Source organism: Balearica regulorum, chromosome Z (genome assembly GCF_011004875.1).
Source record: "Balearica regulorum gibbericeps isolate bBalReg1 chromosome Z, bBalReg1.pri, whole genome shotgun sequence".
NCBI lineage: Eukaryota > Metazoa > Chordata > Aves > Gruiformes > Gruidae > Balearica > Balearica regulorum.
The window spans coordinates 59,617,266-59,633,845 of NC_046220.1; the positions used below are offsets into that span (position 1 = coordinate 59,617,266).

At 41.9% G+C, this 16,580-nt stretch overlaps 1 protein-coding gene across 1 annotated transcript in view; it reads right to left on the reverse strand.

Annotated features, from left to right (window-relative positions):
• Positions 1 to 16,580, reverse strand: part of ANKRD31 (ankyrin repeat domain 31) — an 87,768-nt gene that overhangs the window by 22,610 nt on the left and 48,578 nt on the right. The window contains exons 16-20 of the mRNA XM_075741194.1: positions 11,857 to 12,051; positions 10,855 to 10,997; positions 6,276 to 6,435; positions 4,960 to 5,063; positions 4,101 to 4,179 (exon numbers count right to left, since the gene is read on the reverse strand). Coding sequence (XP_075597309.1) covers positions 4,101 to 4,179; positions 4,960 to 5,063; positions 6,276 to 6,435; positions 10,855 to 10,997; positions 11,857 to 12,051 — 681 coding nt within the window. The remainder of the gene's footprint in view (positions 1 to 4,100; positions 4,180 to 4,959; positions 5,064 to 6,275; positions 6,436 to 10,854; positions 10,998 to 11,856; positions 12,052 to 16,580) is intronic.

Below are 16,580 nucleotides of genomic sequence, written 5' to 3' on the forward strand. Positions count from 1 at the left end.
TGGGTCAGCTCAGGGTCTTGCGGAGCATTGATTTTGAGTGGTGAGAAATTGTGCTGTTCATCACTTGTGTTGTATATTTTTTATTATTATTGTTATTGTTGTTATTATTATTAGCCTTTTTTTTTTGTTTAGTCCTATTAAACTGTCTTTCTCTCAACCCACAAGGGGTTTTTTTTTCTTCTTCCTTTCCCATTTTCAATTCTCTTCCCCCATCGGGAGCAGGGAGTGAGCAAACATCTGTGTGGTTGTTTTAGCTGCCTGCCAGGTTAAACCACACCACCTATCTCTCAGCCATATAACATAAGGGAGACCTCAGAAGGCATGACCAGCGCATACCACTGGGATAACAGGCTAAATATGTAATCTAATTCCTGAAATTCTAGAACAGGAAATACAAGCTTTTCATAATCATGAAAAACAGGAAATTACAGGATTAAAAGTGTCATTTACAAATAGTTTGCCAAACCTGTTTCATAGTATCTACTAGAATTTACTTATTAAAACAGAAAAATATAAACATTTGCTTTTATTAAGGCACCTTAATAAGGAATGTGAATCTATTATTTACAGTAGGTTGTATTGCATGCAATACCTTAAAGATTTTATTCTACATCACAAATTCGTCAATGTGCCTCTACGTTCCTGTTCAGTCTTCTGCCTCTTCGCAAGTACTAACTATGAGCTAGTTTAAGAGGTGCTAGATTGTTAACACTTTTATCAGGAGTGGTAACAGATCACCATGTTCATTTCTCTCATAGCCCTATACAAGAAAAGTCTGATAGTTTTGCTCATTTATGAAATTGCATCAATCTCTGTCTATAGGCCTCTGGCTATTGTATCATCTACCTGTTTGTGAAACATTTTTCAAGAAAACATATAAATTTTAATTAACAGTTCATATGCCATAAATTTGAATTGGAAGCTATAAATCTGCGTAATTCCATATTTCACATTTCATAGAATCATAGAATGGTTTGGGTTGGAAGGGACCTTAAAGATCATGTAGTTCCAACCCCCCTCCTGCTGGCAGGGACACCCTCCACTACACCAGGTTGCCCAAAGCCCCATCCAACCTGGTCTTAAACACTTCCAGGGATGGGGCATCCACAACCTCTCTGGGCAACCTGTTCCAGTGCCTCACCACCCTCACAGTAAAGAATTTCTTCCTAACATCTAATCTAAATCGACCCTCCTTCAGCTTAAACCCATTACCCCTTGTCCTGTCACTACACTCCCTGATAAACAGTCCCTCTCCAGCTTTCCTGTAGGCCAGGTACTGGTAAGCCACAATTAGATCTCCCCCGGAGCTGCCTTTTCTCCAGGCTGAACAATTCCAACTCTCTCAGTCTGTCCTCATAGGAGAGGTGCTCCAGCCCTCTGATCATCTTTGTGGCCTCCTCTGGACTCATTCCAACAGCTCCATGTCTCTCCTGTACTGGGGCCCCCAGAGCGGAGTAGAGGGGCAGAATCACCTCCCTCGACCTGCTGGCCTCGCTTCTTTTGATGCAGCCCAGGACATGGTTGGCTTTCTGGGCTGCAAGCGCACAATGCCGGCTCATGTTGAGCTTCTCATCGATCAATACCCCCAAGTCCTCCTCAGGGCTACTTTCAATCCATTCTCTGCCCAGCCTGTAGTTGTGCTTGGGATTGCCCCAACCCACGTGCAGGACCTTGCACTTGGCCTTGTTGAACTTCATGCGGGTCGCACAGGCCCACCTCTCCAGCCTGTCAAGGTCCATCTGGATGGCATCCCTTCCCTCCAGCGTGTCAACCGCACCAGACAGTTCGGTGTCGTCAGCAAACTTGCTGAGGGTGCACTCGATCCCACTGTCCATGTTGCCGACAAAGATGTTAAACAGTGTCAGTCCCAATGCCGACCCCTGAGGAACGCCGCTCGTCACTGTTCTCCACTTGGACGTTGAGCCATTGACCACAACTCTTTGAGTGCGACCATCCAGCCAATTCCTTATCCACTGAGTGGTCCATTTGTCGAATCCATGCCTCTCCAATTTAGACACAAGGATGTCGTGCGGGACAGTGTCAAATGCCTTGCACAAGCCTAGGCAGATGACATCAGTTGCCCTTCCCTTATCCACTGACGCTGTAACCCCATCATAGAAGGCCACCAAGTTTGCCAGGCAAGATTTGCCCTTAGTGAAGCTAAATTGGCTGTCCCCAGTCACCTCCTTATTTTCCATGTGCCTGAGCATAGTCTCCAGGAGGATCTGCTCCATGATCTTGCCAGGCATGGAGGTGAGACTGATCAGACTGTAGTTCCCTGGGTCTTCCTTTTTTCCTTTCTTAAAATGGGGGTTATGTTTCCCCTCTTCCAGTTGGTAAGAACTTTGCCAGACTGCTGGGACTTCTCAAATATGATGGTGAGTGGTCTGGCCACTTCATCCGCCAGTTCCCTCAAGACCCGTGGACGCAACTCATCAGGTCCCATAGACTTTTGCACCTTCAGGTTCCTTAGATATTCTCGAACCTGATCTTTTTCTACAGTGGGTTGTTCTTCATTCTGCTAGTCCCTGCCTTTGCCTTCTGTGACCTGGGCAGTGTGGCTCAAGCACTTACCAGTGAAGACTGAGGCAAAGAAGTCATTGAGTACCTCAGCCTTCTGCATATCCTGGGTAACCAGTTCACCCGTTTCATTCCGGAGGGGACCCACATTTTCCCTTGTCCTCCTTTTATCACTAACACACCTATAGAAGCTTTTCTTGTTGTCCTTGACATCCCTGGCCAGACAAATTTCTATCAGGGCTTTGGCTTTCCCAAACTGCTCCCTGGCTGCTTGGACAGTTTCTGTGCATTCCTCCCAGGCTACCTGCCCTTGCTTCCACCCTCTGTAGGCTTCTTTTTTTTGTTTGACTTTGCCCAGGAGCTCCTTGTTCATCCATGGTGTTTTTGCTTGACTTCCTCTTTGTTGGGATGCATCGCTCCTGAGCTTGGAGGAGGTGACCCTTGAATATTAGCCAGCTGTCTTGGGCCCCTCTTCCCTCCAGGGCTTTGTCCCATGGTACTCTACCAAGCAGATCCCTGAAGAGGCCAAAGTCTGCTCTCCTGAAGTCCAGGGTAGTGAGCTTGCTGCGCGTCCTCCTCACTGCCCTGAGGATCCTGAATTCTACCATTCTGTGGTCACTGCAGCCAAGGCTGCCCTTGAGCTTGACATCCCCTACCAGGTGCTCCTTGTTGGTGAGAATAAGGTTCAGCATGGCACCTCTCCTCAGGGGCTCCTCTATCACTTGGAGGATAAATTTAAAGGGATAAATTGACTATTTTAAATATAATTTGAAAGCTCCACTTTAGATTCAGGAAAATAAATTTTAAAAAACCCCTTTCTGTCAGGAAGCAAAACTGTTTCATGGCCATAAGTAAACAAAGTAAACAGCCCTGCCATGACAGCAAGGGCAGATGGAGAGACACTTTGGTCAAAGGCATTCCTTCAGCAAGCTTTGCCACTTGAACAGTCATGGCACAGGCACAATAGACTCAAACTGCTACACAGCACCAGCTTCGTGATTTCCTAGGAAGTCACTGTCACTTAGTAGGCTCTTGAGATTAATCTGAACTGAGATTTGATAGCCGAAGACAAATTACACCTCTGGGCACCAACATTTCTAAAACTGCCCATCATCCACACTGTCTGCCTTAAAGATTTCTCTTTTTTCCCCTTATAAATTATTTTAGGCTCCTTGAAGTCCAGTAGCACTAGAATGAAAATGCTGCATCTGCTACTTCACATACAGACATAGCTGCTCTTGATCATGAAGGGTCTCATGCTTGTAACTGAATAATGTTGCCAACAGTGTGGATTCTTAACTAATGATCTTTTTTTATATGATTAGGTTGACTTGAAACACACACCTCCAAGTGGTATGCTTCCCTTGTTTGTCATCAGACTCATTCCTAGGAAAACTGGAAGTACTTCAGGAAGTGCACTTACCTGGGAGCTATTATGAAAATCTTATTCTCTGAAGTTGTATTTTCCAGAGGACATATTAGAATATATTACATGCAATACTATTTTAAAAACAGTTATATTACCAAAGATATTTACCCTCTCCAAAAAAAAAAGTGAAACAACTTGAAATTATATCTACCTGCATCTTTGGCAGTTCTCAATTCAAGTAGTAACAGTTCTTTTTGCTTCTCTTCTGTATCTTGTATGGCAGCAACAGACTTGTGTTAACAGACACAGAAATGATAGTAAGAAGAAGAGCCAAGTGCACCACACAAAAGACAGGCCACGATACGTGGCCTGCAGGATAAGTATTGGTAGACTCGAGTCATTCCAGGCAGGGGATTACTGTGTAAAGGCAACGGGGGCACTGGTAGGATAGATGTACATCTTGCCAAGGTTATGCTCTGCAAGAGGCTGTCACAGCATGGTTTTGCCCAGACATTCAAATTAGCCCATGCTCAGAATCCCACCTCTGAGTGCACTGCAGGGATTAGACAGTGAATTGCACCATGACAGCATCACATAGACAATGTAGACATAGCCTACAGGTACCAGCAAGAGCTCTCCTAACATACAACTTGTGCAAAAATCTTCCTGGCTGTTTTAAATTAAGACTAAACAATTTCTAAATACCTTCATTATGATGAAGAAAAATCATTACTCTTTCAAAGAGCCATTTTAGAAATGTGATGAAAAGCCTCAGGATTCCTGATCCTTTTTCTATTCACATAGGCAGTAAGAAATGTATGTAAGCATTGACTACTGTTTGCACAATAAATGTGCACAGGAATCAGGAACAGAGAGTAGTGATAATATACACATTTATATACTGTAAACCACAGCTTACATACTGCAAGCCTTTGCATGATGCTGGCTTTAACATACATTCTAAAGGATTAATTATTCAAATGATATTTTAATGTTATTCAGTCAGTAAATGACACTATGCAGTACTACAATATGAAGCAGTTTATCAAAACTCTATTATCTATACTTACCACACTGTAGTTCTCATGTTGTTGCTCCAAAGCTGCATCATCATTTTTACAGTAGCTGCAACAATGACGCTTTGATCTTCTTGACCTAGAAGGACATTTCCTCTCTCCACAATTAAGAAAAAAATAAATAGAATGTAAAATGAATTTGCAGGACCGTGATAGGTTAGATTAGCTAATACAGGTTACAAAGATGCAATAGCAGATCACATCATAAAAAAATACCTTGTATATGCAAAGGACAGCATAAGGAAATAAATGTTAAAGCTACCACTTTTGAAAACACAGGGTTCCTATGAAAAGATATATGGACAATAACAAGAATCTGAAGAGCCAAATATGTCCTTATACCTCATTCTCTCAGGAAAAAAAAACAACACACATATCCCATCCAAGTGTAGGGTCCTGCACCTATGGAGGAATAACCCCAAGCACCAGTACAGGTTAGGGGATGACCTGCTGGGAAGCACCGTTGTGGAGAAGGACCTGGGAGTCCTGGTGGATGACAAGCTTTCCATGAGCCAGCAGTGTGCCCTCGTGGCCAAGAAAGTCAATGGTACCTGGGGTGCATTAAGAAGAGTGTGGCCAGCAGGTCGAGGGAGGTTATCCTCCCCCTCTACTCTGCCCTGGTGAGGCCACATCTGGAGTGCTGTGTCCAGTTCTGGGCTCCCCAGTTCAAGAAAGACAAAGAACTACTGGAGAGAGTGCAGTGAAGGGCTACAAAGATGATCAGGGGACTGGAGCATCTCTTGTGTGAGGAGAGGCTGAGAGAGCTGGGTCTGTTTAGCCTGGAGAAGGGAAGACTGAGAGGGGATCTGATCAAAGCTTATAAATATCTAAAGGGCGGGTGTCAAGAGGATGGGGCCAGACTCTTATCAATGATGCCCAGTGACAGGACAAGGGGCACAAACTGGAACACAGGAAGATCCATCTCAATTTGAGGAAAAACTTCTTTACTTTGAGGGTGACCGAGCACTGAACAGGCTGCCCAGAGAGGCCGTGGAGTCTCCTTCTCTGGAGATATTCAAAACCTGCCTGGACATAATCCTGTGCAACCTGCTGTAGGTGATCCTGCTTTAGCAAGGGGGTTGGACTAGATGGTCTCCAGAGGTCCCATCCAAGCCCTACCATTCTGTGATTCTGTGTGATTCTGTGATTTTCTGAAAATAATTAAATACATACATAAATTTCAGTAATTAATAGCGTTAAAAATATCAGTGCCAGCCAATATGCAGCTCTGCAAATCAGCAGCATTCTAATGCACAGTTTTTCCTTAAGACTACGGGGTAACTCTGGTTTACACCACAAAACCAACATACCTGTAATTTCAATAGTCTCAACAGGAAGTACAGAGTCCATAGCACTGTAAGACTTCAGCAGTTCTTTCATTTCATCACCAGAAGCTTTATTCAAAGCACTTTCACCTGAATCATCCCTCTCACAGGGATTCGCTCCATGCTGTAGTAGAATCTTGACTGCCTATTACATATTATTATTATTTGTATTGTGATAATTCTTGTTGTGGACTTATAATACAACTATATGCATTGAATCTATCATAAATTACAAATAATAAAGGTACAAAGAAGATACTCTAAAACATGTTACACTTGCAATCCCAATTAAACAAACAAGTTTAATTGACTGTTATCAACAGACTTGTATCCTACACTTCCAATTTTTCCTTTAAAATACACAAATAATTCATAACTTATCATTAAACGTATCATCTCTAAGGTATTGTTATAGAAAGCAATTACAAAACTTCATATATCTAAATTAAAATGAACTGGTCAATTGTATTAATACCAAAGTGGAGAAGAGAAGTGTATTTTTTTCTTTAGGTATTTAATAGTGGTTTTGGTTTTTAGTTACACACACTGATGATTTTTTTCCTAATTCCAAATCACTTGCAAGTCTGCTTAATTGTAAAATGTGGAAATGAGATTAGTAGTGTCAGTGGAATCATCTACCCCCTAAAATTCAGATCATACGAAAGTGTTGATGCGGTCAGAGCTTGGATGGTAAAGAATTTTCATAGATATGATTTCTCATCTTTAGCATTTCTTCTTCTTTCATAGATTGAGAGTGCTGTTAAATATCAGAATCATAGAATCATAGAATGGTTTGGGTTGGAAGGGACCTAAAAAGAATAGTCTCTAGAAGTTCAGAATATTCTCCATTGGTTTTCCCCCACAATTAATAATAGCTTACGTTTTTTCAAGAACCCTACTGATAGTTTGGTACCAGGCCTGTGAAATCATCCCCTTCATCTTATCTTTGCTGACAGAAAAGATAAATGTGATGAAATATCAGCTCTTCTGACATGAATAGAAGTGGTATGTATGAGCCAATCTGGCATCACCTTTTTACGCTCAGTTCCCTGGAACTCACTGTGCCAAAACAACGTTATTTATTTGTGTGCAGTTCTGAGCCCCACAACTTAAGAAGGTGGTTATGGTCCTTGAATGTGTCCAGAGGAGGGCAACAAAGCTGGTGACAGGGCTGGAAGGTATGTCCTGTGAGGAGCAGCTGAGGATGCTGGGATTGCTGCATGTTGCTCTCTAGAGCTTCCTGAGGCGAGGAAGAGGGGAGGGAAGCGCTGAGCTCTTCTCCCTGGGGTCCAGTGACTGGATTGTGGTGGGTTGACCCTGGCTGAGGGCCAGGTGCCCACCAGAGCCGCTCTATCACTCCCCTCCTTCATTAGACAGGGGAGAAAAGGTACAATGAAAAAATACGTACGGGTCGAGATAAGGACAGGGAGAGATCATTCTCTAATTATCATCACGAGCAAAACAGACCGAACTTAGAGAGGGAATTCATCTTATTTATTACTAAGCAAAACAGAGTAGAGGAATGAGAAATAAAACTAAACCTTAAAAACACCTCCCCCCACCCCTCCCATCTTCCCGGGCTCAACTTCACTCCCGGCTTCAACCTCCGGCCCCCCCAGCGGCACAGGGGGACGGGGAGTGGGGGTTACGGTCAGTTCATCATGCGGTGTTTCTGCCGCTTCTTCATCCTCAGGGGGAGGACTCCTCTCATCATTCCCCTGCTCCAGCATGGAGTCCCTCTCACGGGAGACAGTCCTTCACGGCCTTCTCCAACGTGAGTCTCCTCCACGGGGTGCAGACCTTCAGGAGCAAACTGCTCCAGCGTGGGTCCCCCACGGGGTCACAAGTCCTGTCAGCAAACCTGCTCTGGCGTGGGCTCCTCTCTCCACGGATCCACAGGTCCTGCCAGGAGCTTGCTCCAGCGCGGGCTTCCCACGGGGTCACAGCCTCCTTCAGGTGTCTCCACCTGCTCCGGCGTGGGGTCCTCCACGGGCTGCAGGTGGAATCGCTACACCCCCTCATCCTCCCTCCATGGGCTGCAGGGGGACAGCCTGCTTCACCATGGTCTTCACCACGGGCTGCAGGGGAATCTTGCTCCGGCGCCTGGAGCACCTCCTCCCCCTCCTTCTTCACTGACCTTGGTGTCTGCAGATGTTCTTACATCTTCTCCCTCCTCTCTCTGGCTGCAAAAGCGCTCTCTAACTGTTTTTGTCTTTCTTAAATATGTTATCACAGAGGCGCTGATTGGCTTGGCCTTGGCCAGCGGCGGGTCCGTCTTGGAGCCGGCTGGCATTGGCTCTATCAGACACAGGGGAAGCTTCTAGCAGCTTCTCACAGAAGCCACCCCTGTAGCCCCCCCGCTACCAAAACCTTGCCACGCAAAACCAACACATTCCACCCCTCGCCTCTGTGAATCACATATTTAAGAATTACCATTAAAATATACATTCAACACAAAACTTCACAAACACTAATCACATCAACAAAGAAAAAGAAAAAGAATTCCCCACACCAAAATCAAAACAACACTATCACAACACCAAACAAGAGTGGACAATCTACACACAAAATCTACCTCTAGTCCCTTCACCACTATATCACTCTCAAGTTACGTTCAGTCAATGTTTTGCCCGTTACCTCTTCCAATTACTATCCTTATCTCGATTTTCTCGTGCCCCACGTTGGGCGCCAAAAAAGACTGTGGTGGGTTGACCCTGGCTGAGGGCCAGGTGCCCACCAGAGCCGCTCTATCACTCCCCTCCTTCATTAGACAGGGGAGAAAAGGTACAATGAAAAAATACGTACGGGTCGAGATAAGGACAGGGAGAGATCATTCTCTAATTATCATCACGAGCAAAACAGACCGAACTTAGAGAGGGAATTCATCTTATTTATTACTAAGCAAAACAGAGTAGAGGAATGAGAAATAAAACTAAACCTTAAAAACACCTCCCCCCACCCCTCCCATCTTCCCGGGCTCAACTTCACTCCCGGCTTCAACCTCCGGCCCCCCCAGCGGCACAGGGGGACGGGGAGTGGGGGTTACGGTCAGTTCATCATGCGGTGTTTCTGCCGCTTCTTCATCCTCAGGGGGAGGACTCCTCTCATCATTCCCCTGCTCCAGCATGGAGTCCCTCTCACGGGAGACAGTCCTTCACGGCCTTCTCCAACGTGAGTCTCCTCCACGGGGTGCAGACCTTCAGGAGCAAACTGCTCCAGCGTGGGTCCCCCACGGGGTCACAAGTCCTGTCAGCAAACCTGCTCTGGCGTGGGCTCCTCTCTCCACGGATCCACAGGTCCTGCCAGGAGCTTGCTCCAGCGCGGGCTTCCCACGGGGTCACAGCCTCCTTCAGGTGTCTCCACCTGCTCCGGCGTGGGGTCCTCCACGGGCTGCAGGTGGAATCGCTACACCCCCTCATCCTCCCTCCATGGGCTGCAGGGGGACAGCCTGCTTCACCATGGTCTTCACCACGGGCTGCAGGGGAATCTTGCTCCGGCGCCTGGAGCACCTCCTCCCCCTCCTTCTTCACTGACCTTGGTGTCTGCAGATGTTCTTACATCTTCTCCCTCCTCTCTCTGGCTGCAAAAGCGCTCTCTAACTGTTTTTGTCTTTCTTAAATATGTTATCACAGAGGCGCTGATTGGCTTGGCCTTGGCCAGCGGCGGGTCCGTCTTGGAGCCGGCTGGCATTGGCTCTATCAGACACAGGGGAAGCTTCTAGCAGCTTCTCACAGAAGCCACCCCTGTAGCCCCCCCGCTACCAAAACCTTGCCACGCAAAACCAACACAGGATGTATGGGAATGGTTCAAAGCTGTGTCAGGGGATGTTTAGACTGGACATGAGGAAGCATTTCTTTACTAAGAGGGTGGGCAAACATTGGAACAGGCTTCCTGGAGAGCTGGTCGATGCTCCAAGCCTGTCAGTGTTTGAGGCATTTGGACAACGCCCTTAATAACATGCTTTAATTTGGTCACCCCTGAAGTGGTCAGGCAATTGGACTAGATGATTGTTGTAGGTTCCTTCCACTGAAATAGTCTATCCTATTCTAAAGAACCATAGAATGGTTTAGGTTGGAAGGGACCAGTTAATCAAAAAAATGGTTGATTTTTAAACAGCAGGCCTAGGGGTTTTTTACTTTATCAAAAAGCAAGTTTTTAAAATGAGGGTGGTGAGACACTGGAACAGGTTGCCCAGAGAAGTTGTGGATGCCCCATCACTGGAAGGGGTGTTGGAGTAGATGATCAAATTGAGAATGCTCAATTTAAGTATTATTTTTAAAAAGCCCAATACATGGGAGAGAACTATGGGGAACTTCTGAATTTTTCTGATTCATCCCCTGGACTGAAAAAGTCAGCTAACTCTACAATTTCAACTGTCACTATTGAAAAATATTTCTTTCTCTAATCATGATAATTTTAAAGAATATTGGTTTATTTCCTAAATGCAAATATACATTAAAATTGTACTAATAATTTGCCTTTCCTTATTTAAACCAGGATTTTCCTTTGCTGACCCTCTGCTGGAAATCAGGCTCAGGAAATCTAATGTAAAAGAAAAATGTACCTCCAAATAATTGCCAGAAACAGCATCATGTATTGGCAAAATACCATCCAGACTTCTGCTGTTAACATCAGCACCAGCTTTCAGTAACTCTAAGATCACTTCAGTAAATCCCATATTGGAAGCTTCATGAATTGCTGTCCAACCTAATAAAAGCAAGATGACACATACAGCATGCATATGATTTGGAAAGATCCATACAGATTACTAGTTACTCATTATACATTTTGCTGCGTTTGCTGTACTACAAGCAATGGACTACTCTCTTTAAGACAAATCTTATACAATCATCTTGAAATGTCAAGGTAAATTATTTCCTGTGTAATTCAGTTTACTTTAGAAAGACAGGTATCCAATATTTAGAAGAAAACTATTGTTTATTTTTCTACTACACTACTAAAAATAATAAAAGAAACAGTAGAAAGACTAAAAACTCAGAAGCATAATATTAATAATCTGATTTCTAATCCCAGTGGCATTTTATAACATCAAGTCTGCCAGGCATCCAGAATAGAATATCGTTCATTCTGAGACTAGAAAAACAGAAATGCTTTATACATTTAGGCAGAAAAAAGAAAAAAAGAATCTTGTCATCTGATTTTTGTCCTCATTTTCTGAGGAAATACCATTTGTGTGAATGTGCTTCACACGTGTATATATTCATGTGTGTAAGCATTAGTTCTCCCACCGAACCTCCAAGTCCACTTTCTGTACATATCTCTGTGCTCTGTACATATCAAATGTGCTCTTCCGCATAGGAGCAAGACCTAATTAATACCATTGCTGAGAAAATGGCTGCATTAGCTCCATGCCGAGACACAAAGTCCAGGGATTCACTGATTGTGCCTGCACTTGTTGAATGACTTCCTTTCCTCCTCACAATTATATCATAAATCAATAATCCATAATTATATTAAAATTACACAAATTATATAAAACCATATATGCTATAAGTTATATAAAATTGTATCATAAAACAAGCCCATAAGAGAGTGATTTTCAAACCTGCATAGTCCTGTTCATTGACACAAATTCCAGATGACAATAGAGTTTTCACTAAAGACAAATCTCCTCTCCTAGCAGCAACATGCAGCTGAGTTTCCCCTTTTGCATTTCTCTTAATTTTCATCTTTTTCCCAGATCTTGTATTACAGGTACCATGCAAAATTACAGCTTCTTTTCTGGTAGATAGGGAGGATTCTAAACACATATTGGGTGTTCATTAGGAACCACAAAAAAATTGTTTCATTCCAAACAAAAAATTAAGCTTCACAATTCACTTGAATTAATGTAAATGTGTGCAATACTGTTGCCTTAATTATTCAGTAACATTGAGTTACGACATCAAAAGGTTAGAAGGTACTGCATAACATCTCAAATAACAAAGAGACCCTGCGCAAAAGAATTTACAGTTCAAATCTAGATGACTTAACAAGGGTACAGTGAGTTAGGGGTCACAGTATAAAACTTCAACCTTGTTACCTTTTTCATTGATCCCTAATTCATTGTACCCTTGTTAAGTCATCTACAGGTAGGTAGCATGTTACTTTCCTCCATGGACTGCTTTCAAGTTACCAGGCATGCCTGCTAAATATATAAAATGCACACATAAATGTATTTCAGAAACTACATAAAAGTGAAGACTTGACCATCACCTCTTTTCTGTTCCTAATTCTGTATCAGGGAAGAGAAGTTATTTTTACTGCTGTGATGTGAGAAAGTCCTGTAGACTGATTACAAATCTTTGGTTAATGTCTAATGACATAACTGAACTGCCTTTTAATTAAACCTGTGCAGGATTGGACCTATAATTGTAAATAAACTTGATATAAACCTTCTTTTATTGGTTCACAAAGCAAACAACATTTTATCATGTGATCATCAGACAGATCCTAATTCTGAAGCTTCAAGTAACAGATATATTAAATTGTAAGAGATATAAAGAAAAAACCAGATTAAAAAAATACTGACTGTGTACAGAGTAAAGACAACCCCCTCCCCAAACTGCTATCAAATGGACTAGCTTCAAGAGCTCTGTCATGCATGTTAGCTTTTTTTTTTTAAGTCCCATCCCTGCTGTTATAATATGCTACCAGATTTTTTTTTAAGTTCACTGTGTTCTTTCTCTGATTTCTTGAAAATCTGTAATTTTTTTTAAAAAAAAAAAGGAAAGTGTAAGGTTTTAAGTAAACATTTTTCAACTCTTCCTATGTCCAATTAGTTGCTGCATCCCAAGCATTACCTCCTCTCATCAGACAAGCTATCTTCTCAAATATTTTCAGTTATCAGTAGACATTGCTATCAGATATCTTCCATTATTTGACAGCTACCTTTCTTCAGGCTCCTCCTGCCTTCTGGAAAATCTGCTTTTCCAAGGTTTCCTCTAAGGTAAATTACTGAGCTTGTCATCCAAGATTGTTTGGAAGAACATGAAAGAAACTATATTAAATACAAACATATAGTGAGGATATATCCATACTACTTTTAAACTGCTGCAGCCAGATTATGGCAGCATGGAGTGAACTGTAGGCTACTCTAACCTGTCAGAAAATATTCAGGCGGCCCTCTTTGCATTGGGGGTGCTTGGCCCACACCATGTTGGCAAACAGAAGAGCTAAAGAGTTTCTTTTTAAAATGAAAACTGAGATTCTAGAGCACACAGAGGGGTCACATTATTGAAAAACTCCAATCTGAGACCTACTTTTCGGTAAGATAATGTATTGTGTTTTGTCTGAAAGCTTCTGGGTCTGAACTCCCAAAGCAAGCATCCACTTTCTGGTTCTTCCTTTTCTTCCCATTTGAGTCATGGGAGAATGTCCTAGGGACTCTTTAGAGATGTAGAAGGGGAAAAAAGGCGCACAACAGCCCATTAAGCTAATGACCCTTTGCAATATCGGCTGTAAGTGAACAGAAATAATTGCAAAGTTTTCCAGTGAAGTTGTCATGCACAACAGTTTCTTCACGGTTGTTAGGAAACATTTGCAAAAGCGTAACAGGACATTGGTACATGAATCACATTCTCTGTGGAATGCATTGCCAGGTGGGTCATGAGCAGGAAAGATCAGGAATTTGGCAAATACAAAACCCAGTAAGCACACATACAAAGATAAGATGGAAAGATTACAGTAACCAGCAATCAGACTAGATTAGACTGCCATACCTCAGCAACTTCAAGGATATCCTTCAAAAAGACACCTGAATACTTCAACATCGATCTATGAGAAATTCTTTCCACAGATTGAACTATACGAAAAGAAACAAGCTGTTTGCACCTTCCTTCTTTGTAAGCAGAACAGGAATGCTGAGAGCCTAGTAAGTGACTGTAGATGAAAATGACACTGCATTATTTAGGAAGGAAAGATTTTTATTCAGAACAGAGTAATACAAGGAAGAACACTGGGACACAGAAACAACTAGATGAGATATAAAAGCCAGTTAATGAAAAAAAGGCATGAGACAGTAAAAAATCTGAAATCCAAATCAGAAAACATTATCCCATCTTTCACTTTTTTCTGCTGCAATCTGAATGCCATTGTCCTGGTCTCCAAACCTATTAATGCCTTCAACTGAATAAAGAGCTATACTTTCTTGCATCACCTCTCAAACAGCAACCTTCTCTGGGGATGAAGGAAATAATTAAATTTTAGCTGAACAATATATTACCTGAAGCATCTCTTTTGGGGGAAAAAGTAATCTGTGAAATGCTGTTCCAGAGGAGATCAAAATCTAAAACACATGTTTGGAATACAGTTTTTAAAAAAATCATAATTGTATATATAGAAGGCAAAAATATAAAGGCAAAAAATCCCAAGATGTATTAATGCATATAGACTTATTATAATGAGATTGAGCAGAAATATAGGAGCTACAAAAAAGAGCAACTGTAAGGAATAAGAATCATTTCTATGTTCAGTGTTTATTCTTCCAATAATTAGCAGGGGATGATGACAGATGATGTATCAGATATGCCATGGATTTTTTTTTCCAGAATGAAGTAAAAAAGCATTCCTGTAACAGGAAGAACCAATTTGGAGTTAGGAAAGCCAAGTACTATTACTGCCAAATACTGCAGAGTACTATGTAACGAGAAGCGCCTATTCCTTTCCTCCTCCCTTCAACCTCCAAAAGAAAACACGAGCTTGAAGTCCAGAAACTCAAGAGAGCAGACACTTAAGATGGGTTGAAAATAGCAACCACCTGAGATGGGAAGAGGAAACAGTATTCTGTACAGCTGAAAGCAGAAGAGGACAAGATGTGACTATCAAAGAGAAAAGGATCAGCAGGAACTTCACACAGTTTCGCGAATGTTTTTTGTCATATGTTACAGGACATTGCAGAGATTGGCTAATGACTCCTTAATTCAACTTATAAAACTAGTGAGCATCCAGACTAAGTCCCCAAAGAGAAGGAGGGTACTAAGCAAACAACAGAAAGAGTTAAACAAATGAGTAGGTTGATAGTATGTGTGCAGATGTACTTGTCCATATTGTGTGTGCATGTACAGGTGGGCGTGTATATTTGTTATATGTATTATTTTAAGTATACGTGCTGTTATGTACGCTGGTTTTAGAAGCATTTAATGGATCTAAGAGCATGAGTCACACTGATTTCCAAAATATATATGATATACCTAATGCTAGCATTCATTTACATCCCACTCAAAGGCAAAGTTTGACCAATAGACCCCAGCAACGCATAGCTGCAGTCCAAGTAAGAAAGTAAAATCTTTTCCGGCACATACTTGCAAAAAATAAATAAAATGTTATATCACACACAAATACACATGCATTCACACATAATTCTATAAACCTATATACATAAAAACCATCTTTTCCTATGTATGTATATACAAGGCATACATTTTCACTGGCACAGTAGGTATTTGAAAGGCAAAGTTTCATGGAGCTGGAAACAATTATAAATAAAAACCAGTTTGAATAAAAAATATCAGCTGAAAAATATGATTAATAGCTACGATGTATTTCACAACATATCCCACATTCAAGATGAAAAGCAGCACCGATTCAAAAACTAACCTGGCTTAGGAAGAGAATTAGAGAGCAACAGTAAATGAGAAATTGAAAAATGGGAAGTGAATGGTAGCAAATGTAAATAAGGAGTTACAGAAAACTGCTATGGAAAACAAAAGAATACAAGTAGATAGTAACAGACAGCTAAGATCTTGAGAAGGCAGTATTTTAAAATCTATCAAAACCAGAAAAAGTAATTAAAAAAAAGACAGAATTGCCTAAGACAATCAGAAAAGACAAATACTCTATTCCATATCAAGGCAAAGCTACACAAGAAACTCCTGTCATGTAATGAAACTGCTCTTTTCACTTCAACACAAGTTAAGGAGAATGCCAAACGGTATGACAATAAACATTTTTGAATCAGCAGTCCAGATATATTACATTTAAAAGTTTTAAGAGAGGAGGGATCCCACCTGAACTACAAGTTTTGTTTTCACTAAGTCTTGAGTGCTATGGTTCTCTGGTTCCAGAAAGAACCAAAATACACAAGATGACTTCCAGCTTTACCAAAAAAAGCAGTAAGTGAAAAATATTTCAGAGTTATGATGAGTAATGCTTTGGACCAGGGCTCTATTGTGATGGTAAGACTACATAATAAATACCAGTCTTAGACATGGGATGAAACTGCTAAACAGAAAAGTATGTGCAGGCAGAAGACAATATAGGATGCTAGATTCTTATGCTCATATAAGGAGG